General features: G+C 44.0%; 2 protein-coding genes across 2 annotated transcripts in view; both read left to right on the top strand.

The window, feature by feature from the left end:
* Positions 1–21,054, top strand: part of LOC129464545 (histone-lysine N-methyltransferase PRDM7) — a 77,827-nt gene extending 56,773 nt beyond the window's left edge. Inside the window, 11 exon segments of the mRNA XM_063619570.1 lie at positions 3,613–3,765; positions 4,133–4,256; positions 4,583–4,690; positions 12,461–12,510; positions 15,599–15,755; positions 16,882–16,983; positions 17,192–17,463; positions 17,866–17,933; positions 18,911–19,012; positions 19,014–19,104; positions 20,809–21,054. Of these exon segments, the coding sequence (XP_063475640.1) occupies positions 3,697–3,765; positions 4,133–4,256; positions 4,583–4,690; positions 12,461–12,510; positions 15,599–15,755; positions 16,882–16,983; positions 17,192–17,463; positions 17,866–17,933; positions 18,911–19,012; positions 19,014–19,104; positions 20,809–21,054 (1,389 nt within the window). The 5' untranslated portion in view covers positions 3,613–3,696.
* Positions 1–22,493, top strand: part of LOC134732761 (histone-lysine N-methyltransferase PRDM9-like) — a 344,587-nt gene extending 322,094 nt beyond the window's left edge. Inside the window, 1 exon segment of the mRNA XM_063619571.1 lies at positions 20,976–22,493. Coding sequence (XP_063475641.1) covers positions 21,114–22,394 — 1,281 coding nt within the window. The 5' untranslated portion in view covers positions 20,976–21,113 and the 3' untranslated portion in view covers positions 22,395–22,493.
* The last annotated feature ends 3,356 nt before the right edge of the window (positions 22,494–25,849 follow it).

The following is a 25,849-nucleotide window of genomic DNA, read 5'->3' as shown; positions in this document are numbered from 1 at the left end:
AGCCTCCCATGTAGCTTGGACTTAAGGCATGGACCTCTACACCCAGCTAATTAAAAAAACATAATTTGGTAGAGATGGGCCTCAATATGTTGCCCAGGCTAATCTGAAACTCCTGGCCTCAAACAATCCTCCCTCCTTGGCATCCCAAAGTATTGGGATTACAGCATAAGCCACTGCATACCACCTTTGATTTTTTAATCAAGTTATTTTTTGTTGTTGAGTTAAAAGACTTTTTTTTATAAGTTTCTGGATATTAACTCATATCAGTTATATGATTTGCAACTATTTTCTCCCATTCTATATAGGTTGCCTTGTCACTCTGTTGACTGTTTCCTTTGCTACACAGAAGTTTTTAAGTTTGATGTACTCCCATCTATCTAATTTTGCTTTGGTTGCTTATGCTTTTGGTGGCATATCCAGGAAGTAATTGCTCATTCCAATGTTATAAAGATTTTGTTTTTTTTCTTCTTGGAGTTCTGTACTTTTAGGTCTTAGATTTCAGTCTTTAATTTATTTTGAGTTAATGATAATAGATGATGCATTATACGGTAGCATTCCATATAATGGAATGATATGGTTTGGATCTGTGTCCCTGCCCAAATCTTATGTTGAAATGTAATTGCCAGTGTTGGAGGTGGGGCCTGGTGGGAGGTGAATGGATCACAGGACAAACTTCTTATGAATGGTTTAGCACCATCCCTCTTTGGAACTGTATAGTGAGATCTGATTGTTTAAAATTGTATGGCACCTCCCCACCTTTCTCTCTTCCTCCTGCTCTGGCCACCTGAAGTGCTGACTCCCCTTTCACCTTCCACCATGAGTGTAAGTTTCCCAAGAAGCCAAGCAGGTGCCAGTATCATGCTTCCTGTACAGCCTGCAGAACAATAAGCCAAGTAAATCTATTTTCATTAATAATTACCCAGTCTTGGGTATTTCTTTATAGCAGTGCGAGAATGGACTAATACAGATGCCAATCCCCTAGGCTCCCTATCTCCTTGCAGGAGACTTTGGCAGCAGCTGACCTCTGACCCAGGAGACAGCAGGCCCAGCTTCCCTGTGGGACTTGGGTGCCTCTGTTCTGCAAATCCTCCTGCCCACTGGCCCCTCCCAGGGCCCATGCCTAGCCACTCTGCGAGAGCAGGTGCACAGTGCAGCCTCTGCAGCCCAGCCTGAGTGCATCTCTCCGCCTGAGTACCTTCCCTGTGATCCAGGAGCACGTTGGATTCCCCAGCGCAGCGAGAGCCCAACCCCAAGCCATAGAGGACTTCTTGGTGTCCCCAGGGCTGTGGCACGTAGCTAGGGATGCGGAGCGGGAGATCTGTGGCTAGCACTTGAATGGGGGAGGAGCCCCCATTCTCAGAGCACTGAGAGAGGTGAGGCATTTGGGATACTGGGCAGCGAGGGAGAGAGGCATGCCTTCCTCCAGAGGGCCAGTCCAGAAAGGGGGCGACCTATGCAGCCTCTGCCCGAGGGAGCCCCGCAGCCCAGAACACCTAACAAAAGAAACGCAGGCAGCCGCCAGTGATCACAGGAGGCTCCCCCAAGGTCCAGGAGCTGGTAAAGGGCTATCGCTCTCCCGTCTCACCGCAAAGCACGCCTGCGAACGCATAGTACAAAAGAGCCTTGCTACGGGAGCTAGCAGCCGTTCCTCTTAAGCACCATCTATGGGATCACAGCCCTAACTACAACACCAAAATTGGCCAGCTAATACAACATCTGTGAAACCAAGCACAATCCACCCACACGTAAGGGTCCTGTACAGAACGCTGGCCCTCTGAAGCATCCAGAAACGAAGCCAGCTGACAATGCCCAACTTAACCACAGTTAAAGGAACACCAACCCTCCCAGATGAGAATCAGTTCAAGAACTCTGGCAATTCAAACAGACACAGTGTCCCCTCAGAAGACCCAGGCCTGCGGAGGGACGTGAGGAGCAGCCCCGACTCCCGACTCAGTGGCAAACACCGGAGTTGGGGAAAACCAACTAATAAAACCCTTGAAACTGCGCCTGCGCGCCGGAGGATTCCAGATGGTTACACGCAATCCCCTCGGGGAGGCGAGGGACCTTCCCCAGTGGCGGGAAGAGCCAGGCCCCTCCCCCACCTCCTGAGCCCAAAACCGGGTTGTGCCCGTGACTGACAGGCAAGGCTCCGCCCTACTCCCCGCCCATTTAGCACCTCCTGACTGCCGAATGGCAGGCTCGCCTTGGTCTCGGTGCTGATTGGCTGGCAGCTCTACAGCCTGGCACTTCGCCCTCCACATCTCACCTCCTGAGGGACTCTGAGAGGACGCCCGGCCAGGGTGAACACCGAGGCAGGAGAGCACGGGAGACTGTGAAGAGCATGGGGAGCCTTTGTCGTGCAGCGTGAAACCCTTGTAAACCCTCATCCTGAGACTTTAAAATTTTAGCCTGGGAGACCCCAGATCCCCTCACCCTGGGAAGCTCCAAATCCTCTCAGCCACAAGAGACCCCAAATCCTGCCACCTTGAGGGACTTAAAATCCCCTCAGCATGAAACTCCCAAAGTACCTCAGCTTCAGAGACTCCAAATCACTTCACCCAGAGGAACACCGAATCTCCTAACGCTTAGATCACCAAATATTCTGAGCCTGAGGAGCCGCAATTCCCCTAACCCTAAGCCACCCCAAATCCCTCAGCCTGAGGAACCCTAAATATCTCACCCACAGAGAGACCAAATTTCCCCAACATCAGATAACCTAAATAGCCTGAAAACTCAATCCCTTCAGCTTCAAGGACCAAATAACCTCAGTGTCAAAGACCCTAAAACCCCTTAATGAGAAATCCAAATCTCCTTTACCTGAGACCCAGAATTTCTTCAGCCTCAAAGAGCCCAAATCCTTTCATCCTGAGGAACCCCAAATCCCCTTAACCTGATGAATCTCAAATCCTGTCAACGTGAGCACTCCAAATCTCTTCAGCCTAAAAGACCACAAATGTCATCCTGAAAAAACCACAGATACTATCAGCCTGAGGGATACCAAAGCTCCTCAGCTCGAGATACCCCAAATTCCCTCAATCTGAGAAGCCCCAATTTCTTCAGTCTAAGACATCTCAAATCCCCTCAGTCTGAGGGACCCCAAATCTCAACCTGAGAGATAGCTTCCCCTTAGAGATGCAGACTGCTTTACCCCTGGATTTTTCTAGAATCCTCAGGTAGAGGTCCCCAAATCCTGTCTATGCAAAATGTTCATTTTGCCTCGCTGAAACAGAACCCCTGCTTCTCAGTCTGACCCAAGTCTCAGCAGTCAGGGGGCCTCAAGGTCTCCTTGGGACTCCTCTGGCTCTCACACCTCAGGATTCTCCTCAAACACCGGTAGCTACAACCCTCCAGGCACCTGTGCCACCCTTCTCCAAATGAGCCTAGCTGCAGGGGAATTAAAGAACAAAATCCAGCTTACATTAGGTGGTAGCTCATGGCCAGTGGAGGCCTTCCCATCCCATGAATACCCCCACATCTCCCTGGGGTGCTCAAGACCTCACCAGGAACCCACAACTTCCTGCTCTGTACACCCAGCCAGATGGAGAAGTCAGAGCCTGGCTTTGGGTAGTTCTCAGGGCAGTTGCCCCCTCTCAGCACCTTCTCCTTCCACAGGAGCCTTTGGCCTAGGAGCTGGGAGACTCAGGGCCCTTCCCACACTCAGAATTGGAGCAGGGCCTTCTAGACAGTCCCAGCACCATGAGCCCTGAAAGGTCCCAAGAGGAGAGCCCAGAAGAAGACACAGAGAGAACAGAGCGGAAGCCCACGGTGAGAAGTGCAGGAGGCGAAGCCAGACTCCTAGCAGGAGCTGATCTCTGGAGTGCTGCAGACTCCTGACCTGTACCCTTGGGGGACCCTGTCTGAATGTGCATGTAATGGGGGCAGCTGGTCCTGGCCAGGACATGGGGGAGAAAAGAACACTAGCATCAGCAACTGCTCTGTATCAGCAGAGAGCTAGGAAAATGCTCAGGGTCGGCTCAGTTAAACAGGACACAATCCGGAGAAGGAGGGAAGATCTTTATGTTTCACAGAGACTCCCAGAGGGCCCAGGCTATGACCTACACACAGGGTAGAGGAAAAGGACCAGCTCGATGTGTACTAGTAAATCACTGATGGAATCTGTTACTTCCTCTAGGTCAAAGATGCCTTCAAAGACATTTCCATATACTTCACCAAGGAAGAATGGGCAGAGATGGGAGACTGGGAGAAAACTCGCTATAGGAATGTGAAAAGGAACTATGATGCACTGATTACTATAGGTAATAGGAAATGCTGGGCACAGACCAGCCTGGGAGACATAAAACAGGTCTTTATTCCCTGTATTATTTTAGTTCTCAGTTGGCGGCATCTGCCCACAATTCCCTTTTGCATGGAGACAAATCTGGAGGGAAATTTTGTTCTTTTGCATCAATGTGGGGGTGAGTGTGGATATTGACCATGCAGAGGTCACATCTTGACCTTGTTCAAGACTCTCCCAGCTCATCAGACTGAGCAGCACTGGCTTTGTGGTGCTTTCCATTGCCACTGCCCTATGTTCCTCCTCCCAGCTCTTCCATTTTAGAACAAAATTTTTGCTTCTTTTCAGGTCTCAGAGCCACTCGACCGGCTTTCATGTGTCACCGAAGGCAGGCCATCAAACTCCAGGTGGATGACACAGAAGATTCTGATGAAGAATGGACACCTAGGCAGCAAGGTAAGAGGGAAAGGAAGGAGGATTTTTTTTTTTTTTTTTGAGATGGAGTTTTGTTCTTGTTGCCCAGGCTGGGGTGCAATGGCGTGATCTTGGCTCACTGCAACCTCCACCTCCCAGGTTCAAGTGATTCTCCTGCCTCAGCCTCCCAAGTAACTGGGATTACAGGCATCCACCACCACGCCCAGCTGATTTTTTGTAATTTTTTTTAGTAGAGATGGGGTTTCTCCGTGTTGGTCAAACTGGTCTCGAACTTCCGACCTCAGGTGATCTACCCATCTTGGCCTTCCAAGGTGCTGGGATTACAGCCATGAGCCACCATGCCTGGCCTATTTTTATTTTTGTTTTTTGAGACAGAGTCTCGCTCTGTCATCCAGGCTGGAGTACAGTGGTGCAATCTCGGCTCACTGCAGCCTCTGCATTCCGGGTTAAACAATTCTCCCACCTCAGCTTCTCGAGTAGCTGGGACTACAGATGTGCACCACCATGCGCAGCTAATTTTTGTATTTTTTGTAGAGATGGGGTTTCACCATGTTGGCCAGGCTGGTCTCGAATTCCCAGCCTCAAGTGATCCGCCTGCCTTGGCCTCCCAAAGTGCTGGGATGATGATGATGATGATTGTTATTATTATTACAGACAAGGTCTCACTCTGTCACCCAGGCTGGAGTGCAGTGGCACAATCATAACTCGCTGCAGCCTCAAACTCCTGGATTTAAGCCATCCTCCCACCTCAGCTTCCCAAAGTGCTAGAATTACAGGCATGAGGCACCGTGCATAGCCCCCAGGAAGATTTAGAAGTGACCTCCTGGCCAGGCACGGTGGCTCACACCTGTAATTCCAGCACTTTGGGAGGCCAAGGCGGGCATATCACTGGAGGTCTGGAATTTGAGATAAGCCTGGCCAACATGGTGAAACCCTGTCTCCACTAAAAATACAAAAACAAAAAAACAAACAAAAATTAGCGGAGTGTGGTGGTGGGTGCCTATAATCCCAGCTACTCAGGAGGCTGAGGCTGGGGAATAGCTTGAACCCGTGAGGCAGAGGTGGCAGTGTGCCAAAATTGTGCCACCACCCTCCAGCCTGGGCAACAGAATGAGAAGATTCCGTCTCGGGGCGGGGAAAAATAGTGACCTGAAACCAGCCTGGGTTTAGGTCGCAACTACATTTCAGAATTTAACAAAGGAAAAAGAATCTTCCCTCAAAAGCATAAATGTTCAACAAACAAGCAAAATGCAAGACAGTAGATACAGTAAGAGGTTATTCATATAACGTTGTTTGTTTGTTTGTTTTTGTTTTTGTTTTTGAGATAGTCTCACTCTGTTGCCCAGGCTGGAGTGCAGTGGCCCAATATCAGCTCACTGCAACCTCCACCTCCCAAGTTCAAGCGATTTTCCTGCCTCAGTCTCCTGAATAGCTGGGACTACAGGCACGCGCCACTGCGCCAGGCTAATTTTTGTATTTTTGGTGGAGATAGGGTTTTGCCATGTTAGCCAGGCTGGTCTTGAACTCCTTACCCACCTCAGTCCACCCGCCTTGGTCTCCCAAAGTGCTGGAATTACAGACATGAGCCACCACACCTGGCCTCATATAAAGTTTTAAAACTTGTAAAATATATATAGTATTTATAGATACAATAATAAGTGGTAAATGTATAAAATATAAATGTGAATAAGAGTGCCAAATTCAGAACATTTATCATCACAACAAAAGAAGGAAGGGCTGGCAGGTGGCTTCACTGTGGCTTGGTTAGTTTTTCTGTTTGTTTTTATTTTTGTTTTTAAATTTTGAAATAAACATAAAAAGATCTGAAACAATTGTGGCAGAAGGTTGACACTGGACTGAATGGTGATGGATGTATAGGTTTTCCAGTACCATTCTCCATTGTTTTCTATATGTTTAAAATTTGTCATTCTTTTTTTTTTAAAAAAATTGTTTTTGCTAAACATTGTTAATACATCATAGAACAATGAAAGCAAACTTAATTAAACTGTAAATCCACAAGAAAGCTTTCTAATACCAATCTCCTAATAGTTTAGTTATTGAGTTAAATTTCTTAGAAGAAGAAATAATATTAAGTAAAGATACATCATTTAGGTACATTTAAGCATACTATATGATCCTCTTATACCAAAATGAATCTACTTCTTTGTCTCGATTCTGGAGTGGGTTTGAGAGAGCTGTTTAATTTCCCTGATCTTTCCCATATGTCACTGACCAGAGACAGCATCAGGTAAATAAAATAATGCATCATAATTATAAAATAGAAGTGTGAAGCTCATTTCCTCTTCTACTGCTTGGTTAGGAGAGTTTAGAAGTAAAAAGAGTCAATCTGCCCAAACTAGAGAAAGCAACTTGGATTGGGTCTACGATTTCCCCATCTATGGATTTTAGATTCCTTAGGACCTAAAAATAGTGTAAGAGGTATGAAAGGCCAGTGTTTGCTTTTCTGCCAATGTTTTGACATGAAAAGAATGTCTCTTTAGAAGGAATCTATCTCCCGTGGTTTACCACACATCTATACATCTTTATCTGAACTCAGTTAAAATCCCCAATTTAAGTCAATTTATTTTTTATTGTGGTAAGAAATCATATAACATATATTTACTCTTCTAACAATTTTTAAGTGTACAGCTTTATTAATTATATGCACATTGTTGTGAAATAGATCCCTAGAACTTTTTATCTTGCATGACTAAAACCCTATACCCATTAAACAATAACACCCCATTTCCCCCTCCCTGCAGCTCCTGGCAACTGCAATTCTGTTTCTATAAATTTGATTACTTTAGATACCTCATATACGTGGAATCAGCCATGAAATATTTGTCTTTTTGTGACTGGCTTATTTAATCACTTAGCATAATGTCCTCAAGATTCACCCATGTCATAGCATGTGACAAGATTTTCTTCTTTTTTAAGGCTGAATAATATTCCACTCCATGTATATACCACATTTTAAAAATCCATTCATTTGTCAATGAATATTAGGTTGCTTCACCTCTTGTCTATTGTGAATAATGCTGTAATAACTATCAGTGTGCAAATATCTCTTTGAGATCCTGTTTTTAATTCTTTTTAATATATTGTATACCCAGAAGTGGAATTTCTGGATCATAAGGTAGTCTGGTTTTAATTTTTTGTGGAAGTGCTATACTGTATTTTACAGTGTCTGCACCATTTTACATTCCCACTACTATGGTTTGAATGTGTGGAAGTTCATGTATTGGAAACTTAATTGCCATTGTAACAGTATTAAGAGGTGGAGCCTTTAAGAGGTGAATTAGGCAATGATAGCTCCAACCTCATGAATGGATTAATGCCACTATCACAGGAGTGGGTTAGTTATTGCAGGAGTGGGTTCCTGATGAAAAGGATGAGTTGGGCCCTTCCCTGTCTTTCTCTCTGTCTCACATGCACAGTTACCCTTCCACCATGTCATGATGCAGCTTGAAGCCCCTTGCAAGATGCCAGTGCATGCTCTTCAACTTCCCAGCCTCCAGAACCACAAGCCAAATAATTCTTCTCCTTATAAATTACCCACTCTGGGCCAGGCATGGTGGTTCATGCCTGTAATCCTAGCACTTTGGTAGGCCGAGGCAGGCGGATCATGAGGTCAGGAGTTTGAGACCAGCCTGGCCAGCTTGGTGAAATCCCATCTCTACTAAAAATACAAAATTAGCTGGGCATGGTGGTGTGCACCTATAATCCCAGCTACTTGGTAGGCTGAAGTAGAAGAATCACTTGAACCCGGGAGGCAGAGGTTGCAGTGAGCCGAGATCGCACCACTGTACTGCAGCCTGGTCAACAGAACGAGACGCCGTGTCAAAAAAAAAAAAAAAAAAACCACACACACACATAAATTACCCACTCTGTTACATTCTAGGAAAGCAGCAGAAAACAGACTAAGCCACCTACCAACAATGAGCAAGTGTTCTAAATTTCTCCGCATCTTCGCCAACACTTGCTATTTTCTGTTTTTTTGACAGAGGCTATCCTAACAGGATAAGGAGATATCTCACTGTGGTTTTAATTTTCACTTCCCTGATGATTAGTGATGTTAAGCATATTTTCGTATGCTTCTTAGCCATTTATGTATCTTCTTTTGAGAAATGTCTATTCAAGTTTTTTGCCCATTGTATTAGTCAGCCCAGGCTGCACAAGAAAATACCACACACTGGGTGGTTTAAGCAACAGAAATTTATTTTCTGACATTTCTGAAACCTGGAAGTAAAAAATCAGAGTGCCAGCATTGTTGAGTTCTGTTGAGGGCTCTCTTCCTGACTTGTGGGCAGCCTCCATCTCACCATGTATTTACATGAATTATTTGTGTTCCCACATCAGAAAGGAGAAGGAATTTCTTCCTCTTCTTATAAAAGCAATAATATCTACTAGAAGATTTTTTTTTTTAGACAGCCTCACTCTGTTGCCCCAGGCTGGAGTTCAGTGGTGCAATCTCAGCTCACTGCAAACTCTACCTCCTGGGTTCAAGCAATTCTCCTGCCTCAGTACCCCAAGTAGCTGGGACTACAGGGGCACACCAGCTAATTTTTGTATTTTCAGTAGAGATGGGGTTTTACCATGTTGACCAGGCTGGTTTCAAACTCCTGGCCTCAAATGATCTGCCCACCTCCTCGGCCTCCCAAAGTGCTGGGATTATAGGCATGAGCCACTGCACCTGGCCAAAAGCACTAATGTCATTCTAAGGGTCCCACCCTCATGACATCACCTATCCCTAATTACCTACCAGTGGCTCCATCTTTAAATACCATCATATTGAGGTATTAAATATGCTTCAGCATATGAATTTGGGGGAAACAAAATTCAGTCCATAGCACTCATTATTTAATTATTTGTTTTGTTTTTGTTGTATTATAGGAGTTCTTCATATATTCTGAACGTTAACTCTTTTTTTTTTTTTTTTTGAGACAGAGTTTCACTCTTGTCACCCAGGCTGGAGTGCAATGGCGTGATCTCAGCTCACTGCAACCTCCACCTCCCAGGTTCCAGCGATTATTCTGCCTCAGCCTCCCGAGTAGCTGGGATTACAGGCACACACCACCACGCCCAGCTAATTTTTTGTATTTTGACCAGCCAGGCTGGTCATGAACTCCTGACCTCAAGTGATCACCTGCCTTGGTCTCCCAAAGTACTGGCATTACAGCCATCAGCCACAGCACCTGGCCTGGATATTAACTCTTTATCTTCTTTTTTTGAGTCAGAGGTCTCACTATGTTGCCCTGGCTGGTCTCGAACTCCTGGGTTCAAGTTATCCTCCCACCTCAGCCTCCGAATAGCTGAACTATAGTCATGTGCCACTGCACTCAGCAACGTTAACCCTTTATCAAATATATGGTTTGCATATATTTTCTTCCACTCTGTAGGATGCCTTCCCACTCTGTTGAATGTTTTCTTTGCTACACAGAAGGTTTTAAGTTTGATGTAGTCCTATTTGTCTATTTTTGCTTTTATTGCTTATGCTTTTGGTGTCATATACAAGAAGTTACTGTTCATTTCAATGTCATAAGCTTTTCCTCTGTGTTTTCTTCTTGAGGTTCTGTACTTATAGGTCTTACATTTTAGTCTTTAATCTATTTTGAGTTAATTTTTATATGAGATACGTGGTAAGAGTCTGTCTTCTCTTTTGCATATGTATATCCAATTTTCCCAACACCATTTCTTGCAGACTGTCCTTTCCTCCATTGTGTAGTCTTGGCATCCTTGCTGAAGATCATTTGACTGTATACACAGGGTTTATTTCTGGCCTCTCTATTCTGTTCTGTTCGTCTATATGTCTGTCTTTATACCAGTACCACACTTTTCTTATTACTGTAGCTTTGTAATATGCTTGGAAATCAGGAAGCGTGAGGCCTTTAACTTTATTCTTCTTTTTCAAGATTGTTTCGGCTATTCTGGGTCCTTAGAGATTCTATATGAATTTTTGGATATTTTTCCATTTCTGAAAATAATGGCATTGGCATTTTGATAGAGATGGCATTGAATCTATAGATCATTTTGATAGTATGAACGTGTTAACAATATTAAGTCTTAAAATCCATGAACACAGGATGTCCTTCTATTTATTTGTGTCTTCTTAAATTTCTGTCGGCACCGTTTTGTAGCTTTTAGTGTTCAAGTTTTTTGCCTCCTTGATTAAGTTTATTTGTAATTATTCTATTCTTTTTGATGCTATTGTGGTTGGGATATTTTTCTTAATTTCCTTTGTGGATTGCTCATTGTTACTAAATAGAAACACAACTGATTTGGGGTGTTCGTTTTGTATGGTGAATTCATGTATTCTTTTTTTTTTAGACAGAGTCTGGCTCTGTTGCCCAGGCTGGAGTGCAGTGGCATGATATCGGCTCACTGCAAGCTCCACTTCCCTGGTTCACGCCATTCTCCTGCCTCAGCCTCCTGAGTAGCTGGGACTACAGGTGCCCACCACCACGCCTGGCTAATTGTTTGTATTTTTAGTAGAGACAGGGTTTCACCATGTTAGCCAGGATGGTCTCGATCTCCTGACCTCGTGATCTGCACACCTCAGCCTCCCAAAGTGCTGAGATTACAGGCGTGAGCCACCGTGCCAGGCCCGAATTCATGTATTACTTCTAACAATTTTTTGGTAAAAATCTTTATAGTTTTCTTTTTTTTTTTTTTTAAGATGGGGTCTCGCTCTGTGGCCCAGGCTGGAGTGCAGTGGCATGATCTCGGTTCATTGCAACCTCTGCCTCCCAGATTCAAGCAATTCTCCTGCCTCAGCCTCCCGAGTAGCTGGGACTACAGGCGTCCACCACCACGCCTGTAATCCTAGCACTTTGGGAGGCCAAGATGGGCAGATCACGAGATCAGGAGATCAAGACCATCCTGACTAACATGGTGAAACCCTGTCTCTACTAAAAATAAAAAATAAAAAAATTTAAAAAATTAGCCGGGCATGGTGGTGGGCGCCTGTAGTCCCAGCTACTCAGGAGGCTGAGGCAGGAGAATGGTGTGAACCCGTGAGGCAGAGCTTGCAGTGAGCCAAGATTGCGCCACTGCACTCCAGCCTGGGTGACAGAGCGAGACTCCATCTCAGAATAAAAAGGGGAGGGGTTTTCTTATATGACCTTTTTATGTTAAAGTGATTTCCTTCTATTCCTAGTTTGTTCAGTGTGTTTGTCGTGAAAGGTCAATTTACATTTTAAAAATTAATGTAATAGATACCTTATTAGGTATACCTTAATAGATAGGATGAAACAAAGATGAAGTTTTATCTATTTTTTTAAATCTTAAACAAATTAGCAATGCCTCTAATAGAAACATAGGCCTTAATGATACTTCAGAAAACATTTCCAAATCTCCCTTGGATAATACTTGGAATCATCACTCTCTGATTCAGAATTCTCTGTCTCTAATGAAAAACTCCAGAGTTAGGCTGGGCATGGTGGCTCACGCCTGTAATCTCAGCACTTTGGGAGGCAGAGGCAGGTGGATCACCTGAGGTCAGGAGTTCGAGACCAGCATCGCCAACATGGAGAAACGCCGTCTCTACTAAAAATACGAAAATTAGCAGGGTGTGGTGGCGCACACCTGTAGTTACCAACAACTCACAAGGCTGAGGCAGGAGAATCGCTTGAATCCGGGAGAGGGAGGTTGCAGTAAGTGGAGATTGTGCCACTGCACTCCAGCCTGGGCAACAGAGGGAGACTGCGTCTCAAAAATAAAAAATAAAAGAGAGAATCTCTAGCGTTTGGAAACATTTACCAACCAAACCACTGATTTCTCATCACCTTTTAGTCAAACCTCCTTGGATGGCCTTAAGAGTGGAACAGCGTAAACATCAGAAGGTAAGTATTTCCCAAATCCTATTGACAAGAAACCTTCCTCATGGATCCAAACACAGGTAAGAGAAGGAGAATGTACAGACTATCATAGGAACTACTGCCTTCTTTTCCTGATCTTTTTAACACAGTGTCTGACGTCATCATTATTTTAAGAGTTAATAAGAACAACAATAATCGCTACCATGGTGTTGTTTTCTCAGTATTTTCAGACTTTATTTTAAGCATTTTACATGAATAAACTTTACATATAGTTCCTATTCAACTTTATATATAGTACCTATTAAGTAGATGCTGTAACTATAGCCATTTTACAGATGAGAAAACTGGGGTATAAAAATATTCAGTTATATCCCTGGGATCACATTCAGTGTTGGTGCAGTCTAATCCAAAACTCCTTCTCTAAAGCACTTACAAGACCATTAACACAAGATCATTAAAAGTTTCATAGTTTTATAAAGTTTATGCTGTCTTACCCGTATGTGTTACATCATTCGTCCAACTGACTTTTCAACCTCAGTTTTTCTCTGTTATGGTAAAGTGAGATTTGCACTAAAACACTCCGATTAAGGGAAGCTTCCAAGTAAATAGTTCATACTTTGTTTGGTCCCAGAAGGAGATAGGGTCCCTACCCTCATAAGGGACCCATTCTGATCAGAGGAAGCAGCTTCCAGCCCTGAGGAGTTTCAGGTTTGAAGACTGAGAAACAACAAATAAGAAAATGGTTTAGGACTTCATACAGGTTACATCTTATTAAGCAAAAATATATTCTTCTGGAATTGATTTCAAATGCTCATTCCTATAGAAGGCAGTAACAGCTTCTTCCTCTGGGCTCCAATTAGGGAACTGTCATGTTGTTTGGAATTATTCGTTTAGCCTGCCTGCTGCTTCTTCATTGTGAGCTCTTCAGGAGTCTGGTCCATATCTGATTCTTCTCAGAACTCCCAAGCCCAGCTCAGGGCCTCTGCTGAGAGCGTCCTTAGTATTTTCTGAATGACTGATTCCAAGTTTATGAATTAAACTATAAGTAACAGGGTCAAGGAATGCTGAAAATATCTTTGAGTTAGATTTCAACTGTAGAGATGTTATCAGGACTATGAGATAATTTTCATTTGTTTGTTATTTTTCTGGGTGGTGGGGGTGTGATTTGAGACAGGGTCTGTCTCTTTCGCCCAGCCTGGAGTGCAGTGACTCAATCTCGGCTTAGTGCAGCCTCCATCTCCTAGGTTAGTGTGATCCTCCTGCCTCAGCCTCCTGAGTAGCTGGGACTATAGGCACACACCACCATGCCTGGCTCATTTTTATGTTTTTTGTAGAGACACGGTTTTGCCATGTGGCTCGGGCTGGCCTTGAACTACTGGGCTCAAGCCATCCTCCCACCTTGGCCTCCCAAAGTGCTGGGGTTACAGATGTGAGCCATGGCACCCAGTCTGTGAGAAAAATTATTTTTTCTTTTCTTTTTTTGAGACAGAGTTTCACTCTTGTCACCCAGGCTGGAGTGCAGTGGCGTGATCTCGGCTCACTTTAACCTCCACCTCCTGGGTTCAGGTTGTTCTCCTGCCTCAGCCTCCCAAGTAGCTGGGATTACAGGCGCCCACCACCACATCCAGCTAGTTTTTTGTATTTTTTGTAGAGACGGGGTTGGCCAGACTGGTCTCAAACTCCTGACCTCAGGTGATCCACCTGCCTTGGCCTCCCAAAGTGCTGGGATTACAGGTGTGAGCCACTGCACCTGGTGAGAAAAATTATTAATCTCTCATTCCTACTGTATTAAGTAGTTCAAAAAACACTTTGGTGAACATTATTATCTTTCATGTTCACTACAATATTAAGAATTAGTGCCAGGGGCAGTGGCTCACACCTGTAATCCCAGCACTTTGAGAGGTGGAGGTGGGCAGATCACTCGAGGTCATGAGTTCAAGACCAGCCTGGCCAACATGGTGAAACCCCATCTCTACTAAAACTACAAAAATCAGCTGGGCATGGTGGTGGACACCTGTAATCCCAACTACTCGGGAGGCTGAAGCAGGAGAATTGCTTGAACCTGGGAGGTGGAGGCTGCAGTGAGCTGAGATCGTGCCATTGCACTCCAGCTTAGGCTACAGAGTGAGACTCCCTCTCAAAAAAAAAAAAACAAGAATTAACATGGTCTGAGTGTGGGGACTCATGCCTATAATCCCAGCACTTTGGGAGGTTGAGGTGGGTGGATCACTTGCGGTGAGTAGTTCGAGACCATCCTGGCCAACCTAGTGAAACTCTGTCTCTAATAAATATACAAAAATTAGCTGGGTGTGGTGGCACATGCCTGTAATCCTACCTTCTCGGGAGGCTGAGGTAGAAGAATCTCTTGAACTTGGGAGGTGGAGGCTGCAGTGAGCTGATATCGTGCCACTGCACTTCAGCCTAGGCAACAGAGCGACACTCCTTCTCAAAAAAAAAAAAAAAAAAAAAAAAAAAAAAAAATATGCCAATTTCTGGATCAGGAAACTAAAGAGAATTAGCTAACAATACACCCTTATTCAAGCAGATAAGCAGAATTGGTACAGGAAATAACTAATCTAATTCCAAAGCCAAATATTCTTTCCAGGATATGGCAACATGCAACTTTGACGTCACTTTCTTAGTTGTCTAGATATATATTTGCCAATCATCTCTTTGTTCTGTTCCCAATCTTACTGCTCTATTACCTCATTTTCCGGATGTGCTTTGTCCCTCTGTGCTTTTCTACATTTCCCCTTCCATCAAAAGTCTACTAGTTTATGGAAGATCCCCTCCTTCTCTTTGTAAGCCCTTAGCCCCTTCTTTCACAGATCTTGTTGATTCTCCAGCTAGTCTTCCCAAGTATTCCTCCTCCTTCCCTTTAACTTACATAGAACATTTTAGAGAAAGGTGAAGGAAAGAGCCTTAAGACATGGGTTAGAGTCCCAGATTCACTACTCACTTAGACCTTCTCTTTTCCCTCTAGTATTTAGACACTCTAGGTATTTTCAAGGTTTGAACATTAACTAGAGTCATGCATATGAAAACATGTTGCAAGCCGCAAAGAACTGAAGAAATTCATGTTGTCTTTTAATATGTGACTCTCACATTAAAGGGAATGCCCAAGGCGTCATTCAGTAATGAATCTAGTTTGAAAGAACTGTCAGGAACGGCAAATTTACTGAATGCAAGTGGCTCAGAGCAGGCTCAGAAACCAGTGTCCCCTCCTGGAGAAGCAAGTACCTCTGGACAGCATTCTAGACTAAAACTGGGTAAGGAAAAATATTTGAAGGGATTTTAGTCCCTCTGTGTCCTCTAGAAAGGTTGATGAGTATAGTCTACCTATGTGGGGTGGACTTTGCATAGGCCTGGGCTTAAGCTGGACTCAATTGTGAGACCAGAAGGTAGATGCAGTATTTTGTTAAAATTATTTATTTATTTGTTCACTGAGACAGAGTCTCACTCTGTTGCCCAGGCTGGAGTGCAGTGGCGCAATCTCGGTTCACTGCAAGCTCTGCCTCCATGAAAATAGATGTTTTCTTGCCTCAGTCACCCGAGTAGCTGGGATTATAGGCATGTGCCACTGTGCCCGGCTGATTTTTGTATTTTTAGTAGAGACAGGGTTTCACCTTGTTGACCAGGCTGGTTTCAGACTCCTGGCCTCAAGAGATCTGCTCACTTCAGCCTCCCAAAATGCTGGGATTACAGGCTTGAGCCACCATGCCCAGCCTTGGATACAGTGTTGAATAGCATGTAAGAACATTAACTTTGAAGTCATTCACTTGGGTTATAATCCACATAGAAGCACTGGGGCCTTGGGCAAATCTTATAAATTCTCTGAGCTCCTGAATGGTAATTTGTAAAATGAGACCAAGTATATATAGACCAAGTATATTGTTTGAAAGCATTAAATTAAATATAAATGAAGTGATACATGCAAGGTGTCCAATAAGTACCTCTCTGATAATAGATATTCTTTTGTGCATTTCTACATTCCTCTTCCATCACATGTCTACTAGATTGTAGAAGATCCCCTATAGAGATCATACTTTATCTTAGTGTTGTATGTCCAGGCCCTTGTTCAATGCCTAAGATGTAATGTGACCTCAAGAAATATTTTCCGAATGAATAAATGCATGAATGAACCATTTTGTAAGTAGAAATGTTGAAAGGTTAATGGTGTAATGAGAACAGCCAGAAACTAAAATTAAATAGGCATCTGCAGTCATTGTGGGTGTGGGGTCTAAGTCTCTCTGAAGCAGTAGTTAAAGAGGGGGACACTAGAGTATGTGGAAAGGTAGATGCTAATTTGATGGTAGGAGATTTCACATTTTCTTATGAAACAGGGATGAACACCCCAGACTCCCAATTTTACCCATCTACTCTTCTCCAACCTAGAACTCAGGAGGAAGGAGACTGAAGGAAAGATGTATAGCCTGCGAGAAAGAAAGGGTCATGCATACAAAGAGGTCAGCGAGCCGCAGGATGATGATTACCTCTGTAAGTGACACTTCTGACCACTCACACAGCTTGCTGTTATGTCCTGGTACGATAATTTCATCATTTGGCCCACAAATCATTCCCTTAGTCTAATGAATTAGAGTACAGGATTGGGGCTAAATAATGTGAATGCCAAGCTCTTTCTGAAGCTCTTATATCAAGGAACATGCATTACAACTTTCCTAATCTCTGCTTCCCTCACTTCCAGATTGTGAGATGTGTCAGAACTTCTTCATTGACAGCTGTGCTGCCCATGGGCCCCCTACATTTGTAAAGGACAGTGCAGTGGGCAAGGGGCATCCCAACCGTTCAGCCCTCAGTCTGCCCCCAGGGCTGAGAATTGGGCCATCAGGCATCCCTCAGGCTGGGCTTGGAGTATGGAATGAGGCATCTGATCTGCCGCTGGGTCTCCACTTTGGCCCCTATGAGGGCCGAATTACAGAAGACGAAGAGGCAGCCAACAATGGATACTCCTGGCTGGTAAGAAGAACCTGCCGTTTCCCCTGTTCTGTCTTCCCACATCCCTTCTGTGCCTTTGGTGGGACATAATCTTCTACATGTTAGGATATAGGTAGGGATAACATGGTTAGCTCTGTGTACTCAAGGGTCTTTGCGTGAACATGGAACTCCTATTTAGAGATCAGAGGTTACATGGGTGCAGAGTGGTACAAAGACAAAGAAGCGCATCCTCCCTTGTGGAGCTTCTGCTCTGATTGGACAAACCAACTCAGATGTGTAGATGATGACTAAGGTGCATACCATGTGGTCTCAATTGGCAATTGAAGCTATGCAGGCCCAAAGGCCATTGATGACAGTGGAGTAAAATAATTCTTCTTATTTTTACCCTCTAAAAAGCCTTTACCTTATTTTTCTGAAACTCAGATCACCAAGGGGAGAAACTGCTATGAGTATGTGGATGGAAAAGATAAATCCTGGGCCAACTGGATGAGGTAAGGCCAGTAGCTCTCTGAGTTTCAGAGAGAACCTTCATCTCTCACAAAGCCAGATTTCCTTCCTTATCATTATGCCTCTCTCAATGATTTTCACATTCCCTATTTCTATTTTTCTCCATACAATGCTTTTTTATACCATCAACATTTAGAAATAAAAAATAAAAATATAGATACTATGATTTATTGGTATCAAAACATAAATATGTATGCTAGACAAAATTGAGGCACCAAGATAAACCTTGAGAGCCTAGATTCACGGGGGACACTGAATTCTGCTTTAATTTATGTAATCCACGTTTATTAAGCACTTCGTATGTTCCAGGTTAGGAAGTGAAGTTCACTACTTGAACAGAAATGAGCTGCAGGATGACTCAGCCCCTTTCCACAATGGGCTCTTGTTCTATCGGAGAATAGAAAAATGAATCAACTATTACTGTTCTATGTTATTGGGCTAAGAGAAAGAGACTTCTAAGTTTCTCTGGGAATCTGGGGAAGTCAGGTGAATGGCACCTGAGTGAACTGTAGGGTGATTAGAGGAAGGCCTGTCAAAGAAAGATGGACTTGGGCTGAGTGTAGAATGATGTGCACTAATCTAGAAGCAGAGTACATGATCAAGCACCAAGTTCTGCAGTATAAAACAGAATTAATTTAGAGTTTAGAGAAGCTAGAAGTCAATGTGTTTTATGGCCAGTCAAGGTGGAGGTAAGTCTGGAGTTGGGCTTTGAAAAAATGGTTGATTAGGCATGGCAGGGAAGCATTCTAGGCAGGATGAGCACTGTAGTCAGAAGTGCAAGTTCGTATGACATTGTGAAAGAGATTTAGGAATGAGCAGAAGGTTCCCGGAGGAGTGGTGGGGGAGTGGTCAGCACTAGACCATGGAGGCCTAGACTAGCAGATGATGGGCCAGACCTGGATCTGACAGATACTGGGAACTCACTGCCTCTTTTCTTTCCCTTTGCCTGCCTTGACCCCAGGTATGTGAACTGTGCCCGGGATGATGAAGAGCAGAACCTGGTGGCCTTCCAGTACCACAGGCAGATCTTCTATAGAACCTGCCGAGTCATTAGGCCAGGCTGTGAACTGCTGGTCTGGTATGGGGATGAATATGGCCAGGAACTGGGCATCAAGTGGGGCAGCAAGTGGAAGAAAGAGCTCATGGCAGGGAGAGGTAGGCATCACCATTACTCTTTTAAAAGGACAGGAAAGAAAGAATTATCCTAGAGAATTTTCATGGTTTAACTCTTGAGTACAGTAAAATGCCATCTAAAGTCAGTAAGATTTCAAATCAGTGGCTTCCAAAATTAAAGATTCATGTTATATACCTTTGCCTCTTTGGAACAATTTTTATATTTTTAAATCTTTGTTCTGATTTTATATTCTAAGTACTTCATGCACAAAGTATATAACAGCATATAGTGCTGAAAGACTTAAAGACAAAAATCAAGTTCTCAAACACCTACCAGCTCTCCCAACAAGGTAGTTTCTTCTGGCATTTCCTTGATATTTCTTAATTGATATGCATGTGTTGTTATTCATTTATTAATTACCTCAATTAGCTGTCATGTGAATTCCTACTCAGTGCCAGACCATGGTGCAGGAAGTGTTAATACAGATTGATCAAGACAATCAGAAAAACTGCCTTGACATGTGAATTAGGGAACCATATGATTACATACAGACATATGTGTAATATCAGACAGTGATTAGTGCTTTGAAGAAAATGAATTCAGAAAGAATACCTGGGGATCAGTGGGAGGTGAGAGTAGAGTGTTGCAGGGGATTGTCAGGGAAGATTTCTCTTAGGAGACAGCATTTGAGAAGTGCAAGTGCCTGTGGGCCAAGGGTTCCAGACACAGGGTGCAGCTAGTGCAATGGTCCTAAGGCCAGAAAGAGTTCAGCTTTGGTTCATTTTTGGAAAATAGGCTGCAGTGGGTCATCCCCTCATAGCTGCTCCAGTTTCCAGATGAGAGAGAATGGTGGGCAGGATGAAGGTGGGGAGCACGGAGGTAAGTCTGAGTAGGGATATATTTTGAAACAAGACTTCCTATTGTATTTGAAATGGGCTCAGACTGAATGAAATATCTCAAACATGAATACTTGATGGGCAGCCTGAGAGAGAACATATTCTCATTTTATGATTTGTGGAATCTGAAATGGAATCCACGCACCTAGTTGGGGTAGCAGGACCCAGAGTCCTTTGGTCAGTGGGACCTGGACCACTCTGTGTTGGCCAACCTGTATCCCACTTCCTGATGGAGAACCAGGCACATAACAGTCCTCAATTAAATATGTTCTTTTGAATGAGGAGACTCAAATTCAGGTTTGCTCACACATCTTCTCTTTAGCCACATTTGTGATCTCCAGCCTGAGTGCTCCTAATAGATCCTTTTCCCCTCTTAGGAAGTCACTAAGGACAATCTCACCTAAGTCATCAAGAGTGTTATTTCTCAATAGAATAAAATAGCTGAAGACCACGTGTCAGCAAAAGTGCCCAGGGACCAGGCAGGGAGGATGTGGCAGAGGGTGATCAGGAAGGCTTTATAGGACTTGGAAGATACCTGCAGTGTGGGGGAAAGGTCACTGCAGTTCCATCTATGTAAGGAATGACACTGCCCCTGATTCTGCTTGAGGTTACCTAGTCTGGCTGATATGTAGAAAAGGCCCAAGATGTGGGATTTCTGGATTTTTTAAGATGCAGTGAATAAAAGTGGAATGGAAAAATGGACTCTAAAGGTCCATCCAGCACTTGGTGGGAGACAGCTTGCATTGTTAACATATGAAGAATGATTGGTTCTTCATTTGATCTTCATACCTTCATATGTGGTAAGGCCTGAACAAAACATCTACGCTGACCAAAAACTTCCTCTTTCAGAACCAAAGGCAGAGATCCATCCTTGTCCCTCATGCTGTCTGGCCTTTTCAAGTCAGAAATTTCTCAGTCAACATGTGGCACGCCATCACTCCTCTCAGAGCTTCCCAGGACCATCTGCAAGAAAATTCCTCCAACCAGAGAATCCCTGCCTAGGGGATCAGAATCAGGAGCAGCAATATTCTGATCCACGCAGCTGTAATGTCAAAACCAAAGGTCAAGAGATCAAAGAAAGGTCCAAACTCTTGAATAAAAGGACATGGCAGAGGGAGATTTCAAGGGCCTTTTCTAGCCCACCCAAAGGACAAATGGGGAGCTGTAGAGTGGGAAAAAGAATAATGGAAGAAGAGTCCAGAACAGGCCAGAAAGTGAATCCAGGGAACACAGGCAAATTATTTGTGGGGGCAGGAATCTCAAGAATTGCAGAAGTCAAGTTTGGAGAGTGTGGGCAAGGTTTCAGTGATAAATCAGATGTTATTACACACCAAAGGACAGACACAGGGGAGAAGCCCTACGTCTGCAGGGAGTGTGGGCGGGGCTTTAGCGATAAGTCAAGCCTCCTCAGACACCAGAGGACACACACAGGGGAGAAGCCCTACGTCTGCAGGGAGTGTGGGCGGGGCTTTAGCCAGAAGTCACACCTCCTCAGTCACCAGAGGACACACACAGGGGAGAAGCCCTACGTCTGCAGGGAGTGTGGACGGGGCTTTAGCGATAAGTCACACCTCCTCAATCACCAGAGGACACACACAGGGGAGAAGCCCTACGTCTGCAGGGAGTGTGGGCGGGGCTTTAGCCAGAAGTCACACCTCCTCAGACACCAGAGGACACACACAGGGGAGAAGCCCTACGTCTGCAGGGAGTGTGGGCGGGGCTTTAGCGTTAAGTCACGCCTCCTCAATCACCAGAGGACACACACAGGGGAGAAGCCCTACGTCTGCAGGGAGTGTGGGCGGGGCTTTAGCGATAAGTCACGCCTCCTCAATCACCAGAGGACACACACAGGGGAGAAGCCCTACGTCTGCAGGGAGTGTGGGCGGGGCTTTAGCGTTAAGTCAAGCCTCCTCAGACACCAGAGGACACACACAGGGGAGAAGCCCTACGTCTGCAGGGAGTGTGGGCGGGGCTTTAGCGTTAAGTCACACCTCCTCAATCACCAGAGGACACACACAGGGGAGAAGCCCTACGTCTGCAGGGAGTGTGGGCGGGGCTTTAGCGTTAAGTCAAGCCTCCTCAGACACCAGAGGACACACACAGGGGAGAAGCCCTACGTCTGCAGGGAGTGTGGACGGGGCTTTAGCGATAAGTCAAACCTCCTCAGACACCAGAGGACACACACAGGGGAGAAGCCCTACGTCTGCAGGGAGTGTGGGCGGGGCTTTAGCGATAAGTCAAGCCTCCTCAGTCACCAGAGGACACACACAGGGGAGAAGCCCTAGTCTGCAGGAAGGATGAGTAAGTCATTAGTAATAAAACCTTATCTCAATAGACACAAGAAGACAAATGTGGTCACCGTACACTTGCACACCGCAGCTGTGAGGTGGCTTCAGCGGAAGTCTGCTGACCCCTTATATTCCCCGAGAGTATAAAGAGATCGGAAATAACTAATTAAACAAATCCGCCACTTTCCCGACTAGAGATGAGGAAGAACAGGGGATAGTTCTGTAAGTGTTTGGGGGACGTCAGCATGTGTGGTTCTTTCCCGCACTGATCCCCTCCATTTTTTGTTTGTTTGTTTTTTGCCTCCTGTTCTAATAAATTTTGTCTCCATACAAATCTGAACCCCAAGTGTGTACCTCATTCTTCCCTTATCATTGAAGGCAAGAAGAGTCCAGAAGGGCCACAGAGAACTCATGTGTTCAGCTCAAGTCTCCACAGGAATTCAACCCCCAGAAAGACATAAACTTGGAGTCTGTCTGGTTTAATTATTGGAGAATCGATTCCCAAGTCCAGGAAGAGAAATGTAAGATTCTAGAGAGTCGCAGCAGGAAAGGGAGTTCCCTGGTCTCCTGGGAAGTGTGGCCTCTTCTCCTAATGGACCCCTCTCCTCTGCTGCCATACTCCCCCTTGGCTCTCCAGTCTCCTCTCCTGATCTCCTCCAGTCTCTGTAGCCCAAGACGTGAAAGCCAGACAAGAACACGCGTGTGTGTATATATGTGTTCGGGTGTGGGGTTATGTGCCCTCCGTGTATGTAACTGTGTGAGTGTGGGGGGTTTCAAGGGTGTGTTAGGAACAACGCTCAAAATCCTAAGGAAATTGAATACTCAAACAAAGGATTCTTAGCAAAGCAATTTTACTTCTGTGCAGAGGGGTACCTCCTTGGCCAGTCGCCATGAGAGCACACCTGAACAAAGAGGCAGGAGAGCCTTTATTCCTGATACAAGTCCTGCCCCTGTACCTTTTTCCATTGGCTGGGGTCGGCTCGTACAATCTAAACTAATCCCAGTTGGCTAAAGATTTGATTTTTTTAGATAAAGTGGGCAAGTAAAAAAAAAAAAAAAAATGGAGACGAAGGGGAAGAGGTGTCTGTAATGAGCTAGGAAGTTAGTCCTCTTTCCAAATAAGGAAAAGAACGTGAGCTGGTACTGATAACGCCTAGTACTGTGGCGTGCCTGGGCATCTAACAAAGGCAAAAAGGAAAACAGAAGAAAAAGGAGAAAGAGGGGGGTACTATGAATTAAAGAATAAAAGATTGATCAGATTATTTGAAGAGAAACCTCATCATATCCCACAGGTGTGTGTGCATGTGTGTGTATCTGCACACGTATGTGCATGTACTTGTGTGTGCATGTGTGTGTCCAATTGAGGGCACCAATCAGAGAAGGAATGCCCCTGCTTCTTCCAGGGGAATCCTAGATCCTCATTCTCCTTCTACAGAGAAACAAAAATGTAAAAACAAACACCTTACTCTTTTTTAACAAAAGATTATGAAAATAAATAAAGGGATAGATTTTTTTTTTAATTAAGATCCACACTCTCTGTCAAGACCCAGCCAAGCTCGAGGAGGGCACACAGACCATCCCTGCAGGCCTAGGAAGAAGCCTTCCTGTTCTCCTGGAAGGGCTTAGGAATCCAGCCTCCCTGGACCTCCCAGCAGACACATGACTGAAATGTGCTGAAGTTTCCCTCAGAAGAAAGCTGAACAGGGGTGGTGCGGAGAAGAAGGAAGTGCCCCAGATGCATGGGCCATCAGCTTTGCTGCCGTGAAGAAGCTCAGCCTTTGATTCTGAATCTGATTCTTGAGGTGAGAGAAGGGCTCTCAGACCAAAATGTCCCCAGGGCACGTAGAGTCAAGAGGGGAAATGGAGCGCTCAAAATCGAGTCAGTTCCCTGCTTTGAACAATCTAAGTCCCTTTTCTCATTCAGTTAAAGCCAGCAGAATCCTCAATTGGGACTTGGTAGTAGGGATATCTGCTAGATGGTACTAGCCATAGGCATTTAATGAGGGGACTTTTCTATGAAAATAAACAAAAACAAAGGCTAATAAATAGTTGGACACTCAGTTTCTGAGTCCACAGGGCAGTCAGTGGAGAGGATTTCTAGATGCCTTTAAACAATTGCCCCCAGGCGTACGTGTAGACAGCATGATTGAAGTCCCACACTTATGTCACTCTGGGCCTGATAAAATTTGCACACCTCACATAGCTCAGACTGCTCTATTTTTCTTTTCTTATCTTCTTTTACAATCTAGAACATGTAAAGGATTGTCCTACATATCAGCTAGTTCAGAGACATTTCAAGTGAAGTAGCTTCAGATCTATATTTAACTATCATTAGAGTTAGCCTTTTCTGTTCCATTGCAGTGATCTAAGCCATGACTATGTTCCCAGACCAAACCGAGGGTCGGGCTGCTTGTTCTCACGGCCCAATAACGAGATGCAGACGAACTGGGAGAGAAGAGAATTTTTATTTTTGTAACCGGTTACAGGGAGAAGACACACAGCTAACATTCTGAATGGGGAAAAGCTTAAAAGCCTTTCCTCTGAGAAATGAAGTAAGATTAGGATGCCTAATATCACAACAGTTATTCAGCACGGTACTGAAAGTTTTAGACAAAGCAATTAGGCAATATAAATAAATAAATGGCATACATATTGAAAAATAAGAAGTCAAATTATTTCTATTTGCATATGATATAATCTTATATACATAGAAAAGCCTAAAGACTCTACCAAAAAACAACAAAAAAAACCTCTTAAAACTGAGAAATAAATTCAGTAAAATTGCAGGATACAATATCAGTATACACAAATCATCAGTACTCCTATATTCCAATAACAATCTACCAGAAAAATAAATCAAAAAAGTGATCCCATTTATAGTAGCTATGAAAAAAATACTTAGGAATAAATTGAACTGAGGAGGTAAATGAAAATCTCTACAATAAAACTCAAAACCACCAATGAAAAAAATTAAAGAGAACCCCTAAAATAAAAAGGCATATCATGCTTATGAATTGGAAGAATTACATTGTTAAGATAATCATACTACACAAAGCAATCTACAAGGTCAGCGCAATCTCTCTTAAAATACCAATCCCATTCCTCACAGAGGTAGAAAAAAATAGCCCTAAAATTTATATGGAATCAAAAAAGACTCAGAATAGACAAAGCAATACTGAGCAAAACAGCAAAGCAGGAGACATTATACTACCTTACCTCAAAATATATACAAAGCTGTCTTAACCAAAACAGCATGGTATTGGTAATACAAACAGATGCACAGACCAATGAAACAGAGCAGAGTACCCAGAAATAAATTCAGGTATTTAGAGGCAATTGATTTTTGACAGATTTGCCAAAAGTATGCATTGAGAAAAAGATATTCTTCAATAAATTATGCGGGCAAAACTAAATATCAATATGCAGAAGAATAAACTAACTTCTTATCTCTCACTGTATACATAAATCAACTCAAAATGAATTAAATATTTAAATTTATGACATGAAACTATAAAAATATTTCTATGGGGAAATGCTTCAGGACATCAGTCTAGGCAAATATTTCATGCATAAGACTTTGAAAGTGCAAACAACAAAAACAC

This window comes from Symphalangus syndactylus, chromosome 16 (assembly GCF_028878055.3).
Source record: "Symphalangus syndactylus isolate Jambi chromosome 16, NHGRI_mSymSyn1-v2.1_pri, whole genome shotgun sequence".
Classification (NCBI taxonomy): Eukaryota; Metazoa; Chordata; class Mammalia; order Primates; family Hylobatidae; genus Symphalangus; species Symphalangus syndactylus.
This window is presented reverse-complemented; position numbering and strand designations above follow the sequence as displayed.